This window comes from Barbatula barbatula (assembly GCF_947034865.1).
Source record: "Barbatula barbatula genome assembly, chromosome: 15".
Taxonomy (NCBI): Eukaryota; Metazoa; Chordata; class Actinopteri; order Cypriniformes; family Nemacheilidae; genus Barbatula; species Barbatula barbatula.
In genome coordinates, this window is record NC_136778.1 from 11,739,983 (window position 1) to 11,756,872 (window position 16,890).

At 42.9% G+C, this 16,890-nt stretch overlaps 1 protein-coding gene across 2 annotated transcripts in view; it reads left to right on the forward strand.

Annotated features, from left to right (window-relative positions):
* Window positions 1-8,490: 8,490 nt before the first annotated feature.
* The window catches only part of kita (KIT proto-oncogene, receptor tyrosine kinase a), a 30,337-nt gene continuing 21,937 nt past the window's right edge, over window positions 8,491-16,890 (forward strand). Inside the window, exons 1-5 of one of the 2 annotated variants that reach the window (XM_079474179.1) lie at window positions 8,491-8,634; window positions 13,421-13,678; window positions 14,461-14,748; window positions 14,835-14,974; window positions 15,630-15,798. In XM_079474179.1, the coding sequence (XP_079330305.1) occupies window positions 8,580-8,634; window positions 13,421-13,678; window positions 14,461-14,748; window positions 14,835-14,974; window positions 15,630-15,798 (910 nt within the window). In that variant the 5' untranslated portion in view covers window positions 8,491-8,579. The remainder of the gene's footprint in view (window positions 8,635-13,420; window positions 13,679-14,460; window positions 14,749-14,834; window positions 14,975-15,629; window positions 15,799-16,890) is intronic. The other variant, XM_079474180.1, reaches the window with a different exon arrangement.

Genomic DNA, 16,890 nt, shown 5'->3' on the forward strand with positions numbered 1-16,890 from the left:
ACACAACACTCTCTCACACACACACAACCCTCTCACACACCCGCACACAACACTCTCACACACACACACACAACACTCTCACACAGCACCACACAACACTCAAACACACCCGCACACAACACTCTCATACACACACAACCCTCTCACACACCCGCACACAACACTCTCACACACACACACAACCCTCTCACACAGCCCCACACAACACTCTCACACACCCGCACACAACACTCTCACACAGCCCCACACAACACTCTCACACACCCGCACACAACACTCTCATACACACACAACTATCTCACACAGCCCCACACAGCCCCACACAACACACACACACCCGCACACAACACTGTCACACACACACAACTATCTCACACAGCCCCACACAACACACACACACACACACCCGCACACAACACTGTCACACACACACAACACTCTCACACACCCGCACACAACACTCTCTCACACACACACAACACTCTCACACACCCGCACACAACACTCTCTCACACACACACAACCCTCTCACACACCCGCACACAACACTCTCACACACACACACACACACACACACACACAACACTCTCACACAGCACCACACAACACTCTCACACACCCGCACACAACACTCTCATACACACACAACCCTCTCACACACACACACAACCCTCTCACACAGCCCCACACAACACTCTCACACACCCGCACACAACACTCTCACACAGCCCCACACAACACTCTCACACACCCGCACACAACACTCTCACACACCCGCACACAACTCTCTCACACACACACACAACCCTCTCACACAGCCCCACACAACACTCTCACACACCCGCACACAACACTCTCACACAGCCCCACACAACTCTCTCACACACCCGCACACAACACTCTCACACAGCCCCACACAACACTCTCACACACCCACACACAACACTCTCACACAGCCACACACAACACTCTCACACACCCACACACAACACTCTTACACACCCAAACACAACACTCTCACACACACACAACACTCTCACACACAACACTCTCACGCACACACAACACTCTCACACAGCCCCACACAACACTCTCACACACCCTCACACAACACTCTCACACAGCCACACACAACACTCTCACACACCCACACACAACACTCTCACACAGCCACACACAACACTCTCACACACCCACACACAACACTCTCACACACCCACACACAACACTCTCACACACCCACACACAACACTCTCACACAGCCACACACAACACTCTCACACACCCACACACAACACTCTCACACACCCACACACAACACTCTCACACAGCCACACACAACACTCTCACACACCCACACACAACACTCTCACACAGACACACACAACACTCTCACACACCCACACACAACACTATCACACACCCACACACAACACTCTCACACACCCACACACAACACTCTCACACACCCACACACAACACTCTCACACAGCCACACACAACACTCTCACACACCCACACACAACACTCTCACACACCCACACACAACACTCTCACACACACACACACAACACTCTCACACACACACACAACACTCTCACACACACACAACACTCTCACACACCCGCACACAACACTCTCACACACACACACAACCCTCTCACCCAGCCCCACACAACACTCTCACACACACACAACCCTCTCACACAGCCCCACACAACACTCTCACACACACACAACACTCTCACACACACACACAACACTCTCACACACCCGCACACAACACTCTCACACACACACACAACCCTCTCACACAGCCACACACAACACTTTCACACACCCGCACACAACACTCTCTCACACACACACACACACACACACACACACACACACACACAACACTCTCACACACACACAACACTCTCACACACCCGCACACAACACTCTCATACACACACAACCCTCTCACACAGCCCCACACAACACTCTCACACACCCGCACACAACCCTCTCACACAGCCCCACACAACATTCTCAAACACCCGCACACAACACTCTCACACAGCCACACACAACACTCTTACACACCCACACACAACACTCTTACACACCCACACACAACACTCTCACACACACACAACACTCTCACACACCCGCACACAACACTCTCACACACCCGCACACAACACTCTCACACACACACACAACCCTCTCACACAGCCCCACACAACACTCTCACACACCCGCACACAACACTCTCACACACACACACACACAACACTCTCACACAGCACCACACAACACTCTCACACACCCGCACACAACACTCTCATACACACACAACCCTCTCACACAGCCCCACACAACACTCTCACACACACACAACACTCTCACACACCCGCACACAACACTCTCACACACACACACACACACACAACACTCTCACACAGCACCACACAACACTCTTACACAGCCGCACACAACACTCTCATACACACACAACCCTCTCACACAGCCCCACACAACACTCTCACACACACAACACTCTCACACACCCGCACACAACACTCTCACTCTCACACACACACAACACTCTCACACAGCACCACACAACACTCTCATACACACACAACCCTCTCACACAGCCCCACATAACACTCTCACACACACACAACACTCTCACACAGCCCCACACAACACTCTCACACACCCGCACACAACAATCTCACACAGCCACACACAACACTCTTACACACCCACACACAACACTCTTACACACCCAACACTCTTACACACCCACACACAACACTCTTACACACCCACACACAACACTCTCACACACACACACACACACACACAACACTCTCACACACAGACACACACACACACACACACACAACACTCTCACACAGCCACACACAACACTCTCACACACCCACACACAACACTCTTACACACCCACACACAACACTCTTACACACCCACACACAACACTCTCACACACCCACACACAACACTCTCACACACACACACAACACTCTCACACACCCGCACACAACACTCTCACACACCCGCACACAACACTCTCATACACACACACAAAACTCTCACCCAGCCCCACACAACACTCTCACACACACACACAACCCTCTCACACAGCCCCACACAACACTCTCACACACACACAACACTCTCACACACACACACAACACTCTCACACACCCGCACAACACTCTTACACACCCACACACAACACTCTCACACACACACACAACACTCTCACACACACACAACACTCTCACACACCCGCACACAACACTCTCATACACACACACAACCCTCTCACCCAGCCCCACACAACACTCTCACACACACACACAACCCTCTCACACAGCCCCACACAACACTCTCACACAGCCCCACACAACACTCTCACACACACACAACACTCTCACACAGCCACACACAACACTCTCACACACACACAACCCTCTCACACACACACACAACCCTCTCACACACACACAACACTCTCACACACCCGCACACAACAATCAAAATACAGTAACTTACTGGCAACCGTGCTGCCAGTAACGTACTGTAAAAATACAAGCAAATCGTTAACAGTTCAATGTTTCTTAATAATCCATTTAAAAAATGTACAGGGACAGTAACCCCCCAAAACCCTCAATGTAGCTTTTGTCCATGTACTCGTAAATGTTCTTCCAAGGTATAGACATTCTGTTTAAATGCAAAACATTGGAAAATAAATGATAGCATTTTATTGGCAACTATGTAACTAGAGGCAAATTTAGACTGTTATCACATGTTTACCTTAACTACCCCTGAACAACCCCTTTCATTTCTTTCTGGCTGTCTTGATATACTCAACAAAGCAAGCATAAAATACAACCAAAGTGTTCCTGGAAGTAAGATGCAGAACAGGGAGCCCAGGAGCTAGTAATCATATCATGTGGTTTGACAAGCATGACCACGCAAAAGCCATGGGTCGCTTGGATGGCAGAAGCTCCTGAAAGATATGGTGTACTGAGAAAGCCTGCAGCATCTAACCCACTTTCTTAATGGGGCAATTTTATTTTAAACACTGTTCAATGAAACAATTGTTAAAGCTGGAGATGACCACGTGAATTCTCAGAAAGGACCACTTTGTTGTTTGATTGTTTGTTCATTTTAGTGTAAAATAAATATGACATTGTTCAAACATAACCCAGATCTCCTAGGTTATTGGTAGGGGGAAGAAGCATATGTAAATGTACATAAATGTAGCGTACTGTACATGCATCCAGTTTATGCAAATTTCATTGTAAGTCAAAATACGCAGTAGACCTAAGCCAATTGTTCAAAAAGATTTATTTTCCAAATGCTCTCCCAAATTGTAGCGTAATGTACATGCATCCAGTTTATGCAAATGTCATTGTAAGTCAAAATTTGCAGTAGACCTAAGCCAATTGTTCAAAAATATTTATATCCAAATGATTGGTATCAGAATGCCTTAGCTGTAAGCGTTTGTGAATGCATGATCTGTAATATTTCACATGAAGAAAAATTAAATGATGTAAAAGGTGAAGATGGATGCAAAAGAACAGATTAGAGATAAGAACATCAAAGTGTTCGACACATCAGTATAGCTTGTTTAAAGCTACCAACCAACTTCTAATTCCTTACCGACTTTTAGGCCTATTTAGCAATGTGTTGGCAAGTATAAGTTTCTGTGGTTTGTTAAAGTGTAGAGTATATACTGTAACTGCCCAGTGAATTTGGAACACTATATGCTAAGGTGCTACAAGATGTAACTGTCATGATCCTGCCTCTCCTTGTCTTGGTTTTCGAGTCTTGTGGCAGGATCATGTCAGTCCCATGTGTTTTGTGTGGAGAAAGAGCATTGTTTTGGTTTGAGAAGCCATGCTCTCTCTCTGGTGTCACGTCTTTTAGCCCCGCCCCCTTGTTTCCCTGTTAGCAGTCCATTAGTGTTAGTCTTGTCTCCAGCCCTGATCCATCTTTCCCTTAGTGTTTCAGTCCCCTCACCTGCCTCGTGCAATCCTCCTGTTAGCTTTCCCTTAGTGTTTCATCCTTGTCACCTGTGCCCACTCTCCCTGTGTCATCAGTCCTTGTTAGTGTTTCCCTTTATCAAGCCCCAGTTTTCCCTCTGTCCCTGGTCGGTTCACTGTCATTTTGTCATTATCGTACCTCCTCACGTCACCTTGTTGGATTATTCCTGTCTATGGATTATCGCGTTAGTTCCTGTTCTAAGTTTGTGGATTTTGTTGATTTATTATTCAAAGGACTTTGTTTGTTTTGTTCCCCTTGTGGAAAGTTTTAGTTTACAGTTTTGTCTTGTTTTAGATCATGTTCTCCCCATCGAGGGTCTTTTGTTTAAATAAAGTTTTTGTTATTTAACTCTGCTGCCTGCGTTTGGGTTCTGTCCACACACCGTGACAGAATGAACCGACCACAGAGAACCCAGCAGGCAGCCAGGGACCGTGAGCAGTCCTCTGCCAGCCAGGACCACCAGCATTGGTGGCAGTCGACTGCTGACTTAATTCAGCGGGGCGATGGTCCTTTCCAGCCTCAGGGAGATAGATCCCTAAGTGAGTATGCTCAAGCGTCTGTGGCAAGACGGGGTTTTCTGCCAGAGACGCTCATGAATGCCTACTTCCTGGCGGGCCTCGTTAAGCCTCCACCGTTGGAGGAACGGGAGAGGCTGATCCGGGGGTCCTTTCAGCAACTGGTCAGCAGTCTTGCCTCCAGCTGCCCCTCGGCTGCACGCTCTCTCCTGCCTTCGATCCCAGAGAGTCGTTCCCTGAGGATTGGGGTTTTGGGCGTCACCACACACTCTGCTCCACCACCAGCTAGCCTCCGTGGTAGGCGTGGACGGCGGGAGTCGTGGGACTCCCCGTCCGACTCATCCAGCACAGAGATAGTGGGGTCCCCCACCGCTACTCTGCAGCCGGCCACACGTCCTGTGAGCCGGTCAAAGAGGAAGAAGCAGAGGAGAGCTGCACCATCCTGCCCTGCCCAGCACCCGGTATCCAGCCCTGCCCAGGCGTCAAGTCCGGTGGTCCCGTCCAGTCCGGTGGTCCCGTCCAGTCCGGTGGTCCCGTCCAGTCCGGTGGTCCCGTCCAGTCCGGTGGTCCCGTCCAGTCCGGTGGTCCCGTCCAGTCCGGTGGTCCCGTCCAGTCCGGTGGTCCCAAGTCCGGTGGTCCTTCCTGCACCCAGTCCGTCTCAGCCGGCCCTCCAACCTACAACCCAGTCAGCCTTGCCCCAGCCGTTCCCTACTACGGCCGTCCTGTCATGCCCTACCCCTTCTAGTTCCTCCCACTCCGTGAAAGGTATCCCTACCATGCCCAGGCCTTCCTATCCCATCCCTCCGCCCAGCTCTAGGAAGCAGTGTCCTGTCCCTCCTAAGTCCCCACCCAGTTATGTTCCCAAGTTTTTCCCACCAATTCCGCCTCCCCCCTTCCCATTGATGTTTATTTTATTGTCCAACCCCAATCCCTTTCTAGTCATGTCAGCCCTGCCCCTAGTGTGTTCTGTTCTGTGTTTATGGTGTCTGTCCTCCTGTCTGTCAGTCTTGTCATGTTTAGTGTGATCTTGAAGAACTCCTGGAGGAGTTCTTTAAGGCGGGCGCTCTGTCATGATCCTGCCTCTCCTTGTCTTGGTTTTCGAGTCTTGTGGCAGGATCATGTCAGTCCCATGTGTTTTGTGTGGAGAAAGAGCATTGTTTTGGTTTGAGAAGCCATGCTCTCTCTCTGGTGTCACGTCTTTTAGCCCCGCCCCCTTGTTTCCCTGTTAGCAGTCCATTAGTGTTAGTCTTGTCTCCAGCCCTGATCCATCTTTCCCTTAGTGTTTCAGTCCCCTCACCTGCCTCGTGCAATCCTCCTGTTAGCTTTCCCTTAGTGTTTCATCCTTGTCACCTGTGCCCACTCTCCCTGTGTCATCAGTCCTTGTTAGTGTTTCCCTTTATCAAGCCCCAGTTTTCCCTCTGTCCCTGGTCGGTTCACTGTCATTTTGTCATTATCGTACCTCCTCACGTCACCTTGTTGGATTATTCCTGTCTATGGATTATCGCGTTAGTTCCTGTTCTAAGTTTGTGGATTTTGTTGATTTATTATTCAAAGGACTTTGTTTGTTTTGTTCCCCTTGTGGAAAGTTTTAGTTTACAGTTTTGTCTTGTTTTAGATCATGTTCTCCCCATCGAGGGTCTTTTGTTTAAATAAAGTTTTTGTTATTTAACTCTGCTGCCTGCGTTTGGGTTCTGTCCACACACCGTGACAGTAACTCTCTTAATACTGTTTACTTGCCAAAGGATAGAATGTTACATGCAATTATATCTTCAAACTGTCAATCAGTTATGCAATATTGAGCTTCAAAGTTTTTGCAAGGCATTTGACATTACATAGAACCTGATATAACCTTTTTGTTTTCTAAAAAAGCCCCAACATGTACACATCACGAAGAAAAAACACCACATAATGTAAATACGCTGTCACGGAATAGTAATACTGTATGTAAATAACTCAATTTTGTCAAAAATGTCAGATAGAACCTTATAAATCTAAGGTATCGATATGGATGTTTTACATTGTCATACTACGTATAATTAATGTTACTATAGAAAATGTATATGAAAAAAGATCTTTCGATGTTCTTGATAACCAAAACAGAATTACTTCATATTCAGGATGCAGAACGATTGATATATAATTATGTTTAGCATAACTTCATTATGGTTTATTTTATATTTGTTCATAATTTTTTATGGCACTAATAATTATTAGTTAATATAATGTCAACAGTTTCATTACAGATTGGTCTATTTTATCTTTAATATGGAAGAAAACAACACGTGTGTGTATTTCAAAACCTTCATGATAAATGATTTGAGTATGCCATGGCTTAAGTTGGAGGATAGGGGGTGGAATTCAGAGGGTTTACATGATAAAATAAAAATAGATACATATCTGCACGGATCTCTTGTTGCATACAAACTGAGAAAAGCCACAATATCTTGTTTTATCTGGCATATGGGTAATAGTTGTCGACGAAGAAGACAAATTATATAACATGAACAGGTAACGCCTCACCCCAGGCTGAAAAAAATATTTGCTTACCAGAAAAGTCAACATTTCATTCATTTGTAAACCGTTCCTTATACCTTGATTACCCCATGTAGGCTTTATTGAATTTGAAGGTCACTTATAAACCCTCCCTCTCAGATAACCCCTTATCATCCTTAATGCCAACAAGTAATCTAGCTTTAGTAATCAAATTATTGTTATAGTTATCAGAGTTTCTGTTTTTGATAAGACACGTGTAAGGCACTTTTCACCACAATGCACTTATTTGTCCGCCTCAGGTATGACTGTTAACGTTGATGTTACATCCCGGACCCGCCCATGCTAATGAGTCGTTCCGCGTGACCATGCGTGCAGAGTGAGAGAAAGAAAATAGCACTGGCCCTTTAAGACAAGAGCGCTTGCTACACTGACGACCGTTCCGCGGTATTACCGACACACCGAGCGGACTCACGCACACATGAGATAGATGGAATTATAACGATGGACTATCGCTGCGTTCTCTTAACTGTTTTGTTGCAGTTCATCGTCCAACCAGGTAGGACGGTGGTTGTGGTCTATAATCACGGATCCTTTGCCTCATTTTGTTTTCAAGGAAAGAGAAAAGAATGCAGAAAGTTATTTATCGTACAGTTGAAAATGCGGCACTTGCTGTACAGGCTACCTGTTGTATATCTATGGGAAAATCAACTACGATTGTATTATAGCAAGGTGGCGAATTGATTCATATTTGTATTAGGCTACCATAGTTTTACTACAAATATCACGGTTACGGTATGGTTTTCTTAAAAAAAATAGAATAAATAATATGTATTTAGGCCAACTATAGGTAAACTTTGGTTTGTTAAGCCTTCTTGAATTATTCATTTATGTATTAGTCAATGAAAAGCATATTTTAAAGTCTTCGCAAAAAGAAATGGACCTGTTGCTCCTCACGTTAAAGCAGCCTATTGTATGCTCTTTGTAAAAGCCTCGAAAATACCATGCTTGTTATTTTCCCCATGATGAATTATCATAATATCGCAATGAGCTTCGGCACCGCAGTCTCCCGAGTGCGCCACAGCCCGCAGCTTTTATACATATTCTGAATATGTTTGAGAATTTACACTGATTATCCAAATGAATCTCCGTTCGGAGACGGGTCTGTGCGGGCTGGCGTTTATTTTAGGCGGTTACAGGAACCGATCGCTGAAACGAGATATTGATCCGGAGAGCTGCAGGTGAGAATGTAAACTATAGCCGATCCTCTCAATAATTTACCACCGTCAGTCTCCGGTGCAGGTGCGCGAGGCAACAAGTGTAGGGACAATTACCAGCAGCTTCACCTGTAAGCGAAGTGCGCATCGAAGCGTGTCGCAGACATTACAGTAGCTTCGTGTAGTTTGGAACTTGCAACGCAGTTCTTGTGAGGAAACGTTATCTGTACGTCATTCATCGCGAGCGTACTAAATGGCTCAAATAATATTGGTGTTATGATGCTTACAGTTGCGGTAGTTTTTGCTCTTTCATCCCGTCTGCATGGATAACTGTTATATGTAAATGACCGGCAATTCCTAAAAAGACAAAATCGGTTTTGCATGCTGCGAACTGACTTGTTTGGATTCGCTTGCTGAATCTTTGTGGGCGTTTCGGGTAGTGTAGTGCTTGGAAAAGCCCCCTATATATTTTGAGAAATTGGGGCAAATCTTCAGCTGGACTGCATCTGCATTTGACCATCACGTATCAAGTGTGCATGCTTACGTCTGTCCCCTTAACTCGTGGTTAGGGGGGCACACCTAAGACACACCTTGTGTGTTTTTTGCCCAAGTTGTCTCCAGTTACAATTTCCTTGCTCATATTAAATGATTTCTTGCCGCCTTCAAGTGAAGGTTCAACAAAAAAGTACTCACCCTGTTCATACAGGTTCAGTATGACTTTCTTTCTTCCGCAGAACACGAAAAATGTTGTTGACCAAACAGCGATGGCAGCTTATCACTTGCATTTTGTGGCCAATTCAATATTAGTCAATAGGTGCCACCGCTGTTCGGTTATCAACACTCTTCAAAATATGTTCTTTTGTGTTCTGCGGAAGAAAGAAAGTCATACAGGTTCGAAATGACAACATGGTGAGTAAATGATGGCAGAATTCTCATTTTGGGTGAACTTTCACTAAGTTCAATTCTTTGTTTGCCAGCAGTGCTTGGAGAATAGGGACTTGCACTGAGAGCAAGAGATCTTTTAAAAGAATCATTTCAGCAGATTAAAACGATTGGACAATACTGAACACAAGGAAACTTTGTGGGTTCCACTCAAATCCCATCTGAAATAATGCCAGAGGGCTACAGCGTGACTGTTTTACGTCGGGTTTCTTTAAACGCAGATCGCTGGGGGCTTTCTGATAACAGCCATGAGAAAATTGTTTAAATGGAAATAATCTTTGTTTGCTGTAGAGTGGTATGACTTACGCTATTTTTTTCTTGAAAATATTACCATGACCACACCATGCATTCCAGTCTTAGTCCTCAAATAACCATCCTCCAGAATCATTTTGATAGTAAAATGGGAGCAAATATGTTTTTGGTGGACTGACAAGGCTTCTATTTTTGCCATTGTTTTTTTTATTATAAATATCATGGTTAAACTGATTGTCATAGTGTGTGAAAATAGTCGATTTGTTACTACAGTTTTACTACAATACGACTATAAACCATGGGTATTATTCATAAGGGCAGCCTTTTACATCACTTCCATTCAACGTCTTTTCCCTATTCAACAGAGAAAGAGGTGATGTGCATGTGCAATGTTGGTCTCTACATCTATCATTTGGTTACCTGGTCCGTATTTATCAAGCTTCTGAGAATTACTCACAAAAACACTGCTAAGAATAACACAAGTTTTGTCACAAAGCTGCTTAAAAGTTAGTTATAAAGCAGCTCAATCTTTGTTTGAGTGAAATGTAGGACTAAATCTTAAGTGTCAGGTTTAGATATGATTTACGACGCTTTACTGTGCCTCAAACGAGATTTTCGATGACGACATTGGCACGGACCAATCACTATGGATTATTTTATTTAAGAATATTCTCTGATATATTCACGTTGAAATTCCTAAAAGGAGTTGATATTAAAGGAGTTTATATTCAACACACATATGACAGTAAATACTTTTCAAGAGAATACATTATGATATACACATATAAACATGAAAGATACATAAAGAAAGATAAACACGTTTACATCCATTTCTTAATAACCCGGTGATGAATTTTTATTTTATTTGCTTTAGTCGAGTAGTTTTGCTTTAAAACAATGTTATTTTCGGGATATAAATCTTTTCTTGCGTGTGAAATCACACATACCAGAACAATACAGCAAAATGAGAACTGATAACTGAAGCATGAACTGAGCATAACTCGAATGCGCACGCGAAGCATTAATGATATGTACAGACTGTTACCTTTTATCTTGCACACAAAGACGTTTGTTAAATGTATACATTCGATTATGAAAACGTATGTGTATAATAGATTTTGTTTAATCAATAATTGCATTTTGCAATTTCATACTTTAAAAAAATGCCACCTGCAATTACGCCAATGAATGATACTGTTCCATTGGCCAACTCCTCTGTCTACCACATGTCTATGTCTCCTCATCGCCATCATAAGCCCCTAGTGGCAACTAATAAGATCTTGAACCTCTGTCTTAAATAATTGGGAGAGCAAAAGTGATTCCTAGCTTTGAGACTTTAGTCTGGAAGTAGGAGTACATTTCATGAGATCTCAGCACTCAAGACTAAAATGGCACTTTGAGAAGATTGATAAATTACAGGCCCTGCTGTTTAACCACTGGAAAATGTTGTTGTTGTGTCAAGGCTCTTCCCTGGAAGAGGTGCCTGACCTCACAGTTGCCGTTTACTTTTCACAGAGTGACAGTTTGCAATGAAGCAAGCAACGCATAAAGCCAAACCACAGTTTTTTATCAGCTTATCTCAAGCCTGAAGCAATGATGGGAGTCTTTGAATACCCTCTCCAGCCCCCATTTCTCTGCTTTTTTCTCAGAAATTCAAACAATGTAGAAAGATTTACCATTGAAATACAATGATAGAAAGATTGCGTTTATGAATGCATTTTTAATATACTACCATGCACACATATTTCCTTTTCAATCATTATTGTAAACATTTATGTTGTTGCAAAAGGAAAATTGTATAAAGTATGACATGTTTTTTGGTCTCTCTCTCTCTCTCTCTCTCTCTCTCTCTCTCTCTCACACACACTTTCTCTCTTTTAAGTTATACTAACATTTACATTACTGTGTTTTTTACAATACGGTGAAATATGTTATTGATATGGTGATATTTGATAAATATATAACAATAGGTGCATTTTTAATGTCACACATCATGGTTTTCTTTCTCTCCTTTTTTCACTCTTATAGTTATTCTTTAACTATTTCCAAGGTTTTCCAGTCATGTGATTAGGGAAAACAAAGCTTTTCTTAATTAATAATATATACATTCATTTGCAAAAATGTTCAGGCCATGTCACATTTCCATCAAATACTTTTAGTAAAAAACAGATTGTAATTTCTAGAGAAATTAGTATAAGGGGAACTTGGAACACTTGCTTTTGTATTTCATATCCTTAACTGTCATTTATGCAACCTCTTTCTTTCATTTATATGAATGTGCTTTGTGTATAACATTAAATATTGTTTATTTGAAAAAAAAGTTTACCTTACAAATTAAAATTCATAAAAATAATTATTTACTCACGTTATCATTTTAAACCTGTGTGAGTTTCTTCTACAAAACCCAAAAGAAGATATTTTGTAAAATGTTGGTAACCAAAAACCATTGGTCCCCATTGTCTTCTATTGTATGGACACAAAACCAATGCAAGTCAATGGATATCAACAGTTTTCTGTTACCAACATTTTTCTAAATATCTTCTTTTGTGTTCTGCAGAAGAAAGAAAGTCATGCAGGTTTGAAATGACAACAGAGCGTGTAAATAACAGGTGAACTATTCCTTAAAAGGAGTTACTAATAACACATATTTTATCATAAATAATATTATATTTAAATATTATATTATATTTATAAAATATTATATTAAGTCAGAAATAAACAACCCGTCAAGTCTTAATTCATTAAACCTTAAAAAAACATTGTAACAACATTGACACAACCATTGATTTTGGGGTGTGACTTTCTGTTTGTCTGACCAACAGCAGTTTAAAGCAATCATTCTATTTACAAAACTGTTTGGTGCCTTTTTTTGCACCTTTAAACATTTTCATCTTACACTTTTGGCTCACATTCACTATGTTTGATACCACTCAGGCAGGTCTAGGCCTACCATCACCCCGGACGGACCCCAGCTCACGGTACCGCTGAACGGCAACTTCACTTTGCGTTGCCAGAGTAACAGTTCGGTGCGCTGGCTACGAGAAGATCGCCCAGCACGGACCCTGAAGGAGGTACAAAGGGAGGGCCTGTTCACAATTCTCAAAGTGCCCAAAGCAGGCCCGCAACACATGGGCAAATATTCCTGTCGGGAAGAGTCTGGTAAACAGAGCTCCATCTATGTGTATGTTAAAGGTAAGCTGAACGTTTACACATTTATATATATTTACACATGATAGGATGTTATAATTTGATGTAAAAAATGTCTGATGGGCTGAGTGACACGTCTGTAGGGCAGTAGGTTAGGAATTGTCTCATGACGTTTATATAACTGTCTTTGTTGGACCTGCATGTGAGTCCATGTATAGTATACACTTTTCATTCTTGTATGTTGGCAATAGTATATGTTACTGAAAGATTATATATACTGTATAGCTATATGTAAAGGGTTATAGTTAGTACAGTATTACAGTACAGTAGTATACACTTCCATCAGCACACTTATATGTTTTTATGTCTGAACATTAAAGTGTCTTTGCATGTTTTTGTTGTTCTCTCCTTCTCTTTCGTTACACGATATGTTCCTCCACCTTTGATCATCTTGTGTGGTTTTACATTGTGTAAACTTTGTGTGCACGCAGGGTGCCAACAGATCTGTTTCCTAAGTACTTCCAATCATCAAGACCTGCATGACCTCTGTGTGTTTTTTATTTGCTTGTACATCATTCCATAATAATAAACTCTTCAAACTGAAACATGACAGTTTTAACATTTCACGCATACAGCAGGAAATAACAATTTCCAAGCCAACACAAATGTAAACACTGCAAATCTTAAAAAAAGTTATTCCTATGATGGAGGGTATTTTTAATCTTCACTTTCTCACTTTGTTGCTTTCTCTCTTTTTCTTGTGATGTCATAACGTCTAAGCCCCCTTGGTTGTGTTTCATTGGTTTTTAATTTAGCATTCCTCTCAGTAGATCCTGAAAATCCCTTCAGGAGGGGCATCGTGTTCGATATTGTTGCGGGCGAAGGAGAAACAATCACGATCCCGTGCTTGGCGACAGACCCTAACATGCAAGACCTGCACTTGGATAAATGCGACGAGCAACCCCTGCCTGACAGATTGCAATATTCGTCCAGTATCGAGACCGGTGTGGCGCTAAAAAACGTTAGGAAGGATTTCGAGGGATGCTACGTCTGTGTCGGGACTCTGGGTGGAGCCACTGTTAAATCCGGGAAATATCAACTCAACGTCCGGCTCGGTAAGAGAAAATGAGAGAGACACATTCACTGACACACCAGAGACATGCATGTCGATGCTCTTCCTTTCACACAATTCCCTACTTAGTTCCAGACGCACCCCCTCTGATCACACTGGGTCAACCTCAAAGAGTTCATCTCACCCAGGGGGAAAAACTTTCTCTATCCTGCTCCACCTCAAATGTCAACAGCGACATCACGATCAAGTGGAAGGCTCCACATGGAGTGGTAAGAGCACGAACCTCACAAACAGCTCTTACACTTGTGGTACTCGAAGAGAACATTTGCATATGTATACTTAAGTTTTAAAACTACCCACAGCAACGTGAAGTGAAATGTCAATATTTCCAAAATGAAAGGACACATAAACATAAGTGAACATCAGCTTATAGGGGTAGTACATTCAAAATTTTATTTACTCACGCTCATGTCATTCCAAACCTGTACGACTTTCTTTCTTCAGTCAAAAACAACAAAACGCTGGCTAACCAAACAACATTTGCCCTCATCGACTTTCATTTTATCTACAAAAACTACTGACACATTTCGCCAAAATATCTTCTTTTGTGTTCCAGAAGAAAGAGTCATACAGGTTTTAAACAGCATGAGGGTAAATAAAAGATGGCAGTACTTTAATCTGAACTATTCTTTATTTGGTCCGTTTTCTGGTGACCAGTTCAGTATTTGTGATGCTTAAGGGCAAATTAGATTGAAAAATAATTTGTACTTGATGATATGCTTAAGGGCAAATTAGATCTTGGTTTTATATAATGTTTTTATTAACCACACCTTCTTGCACACCCTAGACACAATCTGTCCCCCAATCTCTCCCATTAGGTTACCTAATCAGCTTTGTGTTTGCTTTCCTCTCGCATGTGTCAAGCAACCGTCAGTGCAGCAGACATCCCGTCTCCTGACTGAGCCCATTTCTCACTTGCGGACAGCCACCCTTAACCTGCCCTCCGTCACAATAAGGGACGCTGGGAATTACAGCTGTGAGGCCATGAATGAGAAAGGGACCAGCGTAAAGTTAGTCTCGGTCGTTATCTATGGTAGGTTCTCTACAAGGTTTGGGTAGAACATACTAAGTGTGTGAATCATCCCCAAATACACTGTTGGAAATATGTGTGTCATAGCTGTGAACCTAAATTCAAGTCAGGTCCAGATGTATTGGGTGAAAAATTAGACCACTCCAGTTTGCTTTAATAAGAATTTCTGTATTGAGGCAAACCACAGGAATGACATAGATTGAGAGGATGCAAAATGCACGAAATTGTGAAAAGATCTGCCTCATTCTATCAAATATTCATATTCAACCAATCCTAAAATACATGTAAAAACTTGTTGTTGTTTACGAAAACAAGTATATGAGTATTCAAGATCTGCTGTATTAATCTGCACTACTTTTTTATTTAGTTAGTTAGGTTTTCTATATATAAAAAATAAATAATTAAATGCAAATATTTGGTGATATATAGTGTTCACAGAATAAAACAAAAATGATAATTTTAAGGCTAATTCACACTGATCCAAAAAACGCCAACAAACTTGAACGCCAACAAGAACGTCTCGGGTTACTTGGCTATAACCCTGTTCCCTGAAAAAGCGGGAACGAGATACTGCGTTTCAAACGCTATGGGAGAACGTCTTTGTTCGACCGGTTGTGAAGCACGTGTGTCAAACACGGCAAAAATTATTTTGGCTTTAAAAAACCTCGGCAGGTAATTTGGTTAATTACACCAGCACCTGCAGGTTATAAATCCGCGTGGCGCGAACGCGTCTTCAGGTTCCAATTTTGTCTGAAAGGACGTCCGGCACGCCTACAGTGCGGCATTGAGGCGCAGCATCTCGTTCCCGCTTTTTCAGGGAACAGGGTTACAGCCAAGTAACCCGAGACGTTCCCTATCAAAAGCTACACTCGATGCTGCGTTTGAAACGTTATGGGAACGAGAATACCAACGACGCCGCACTGGAGGTGTCTGGACCCCCCAAGGTTGTGTGGTATATGTGCACAAGCCAAGAGAAGGCATCAGACGTGACTCTGGGATGTAGACTCCAGGACTTGTGAGCCTGGAGTAGCGTGGATATCCAGACTATAAAATCTGACAAATGTGTGCGGAGAGGACCAGCCCGCCGCATCACAC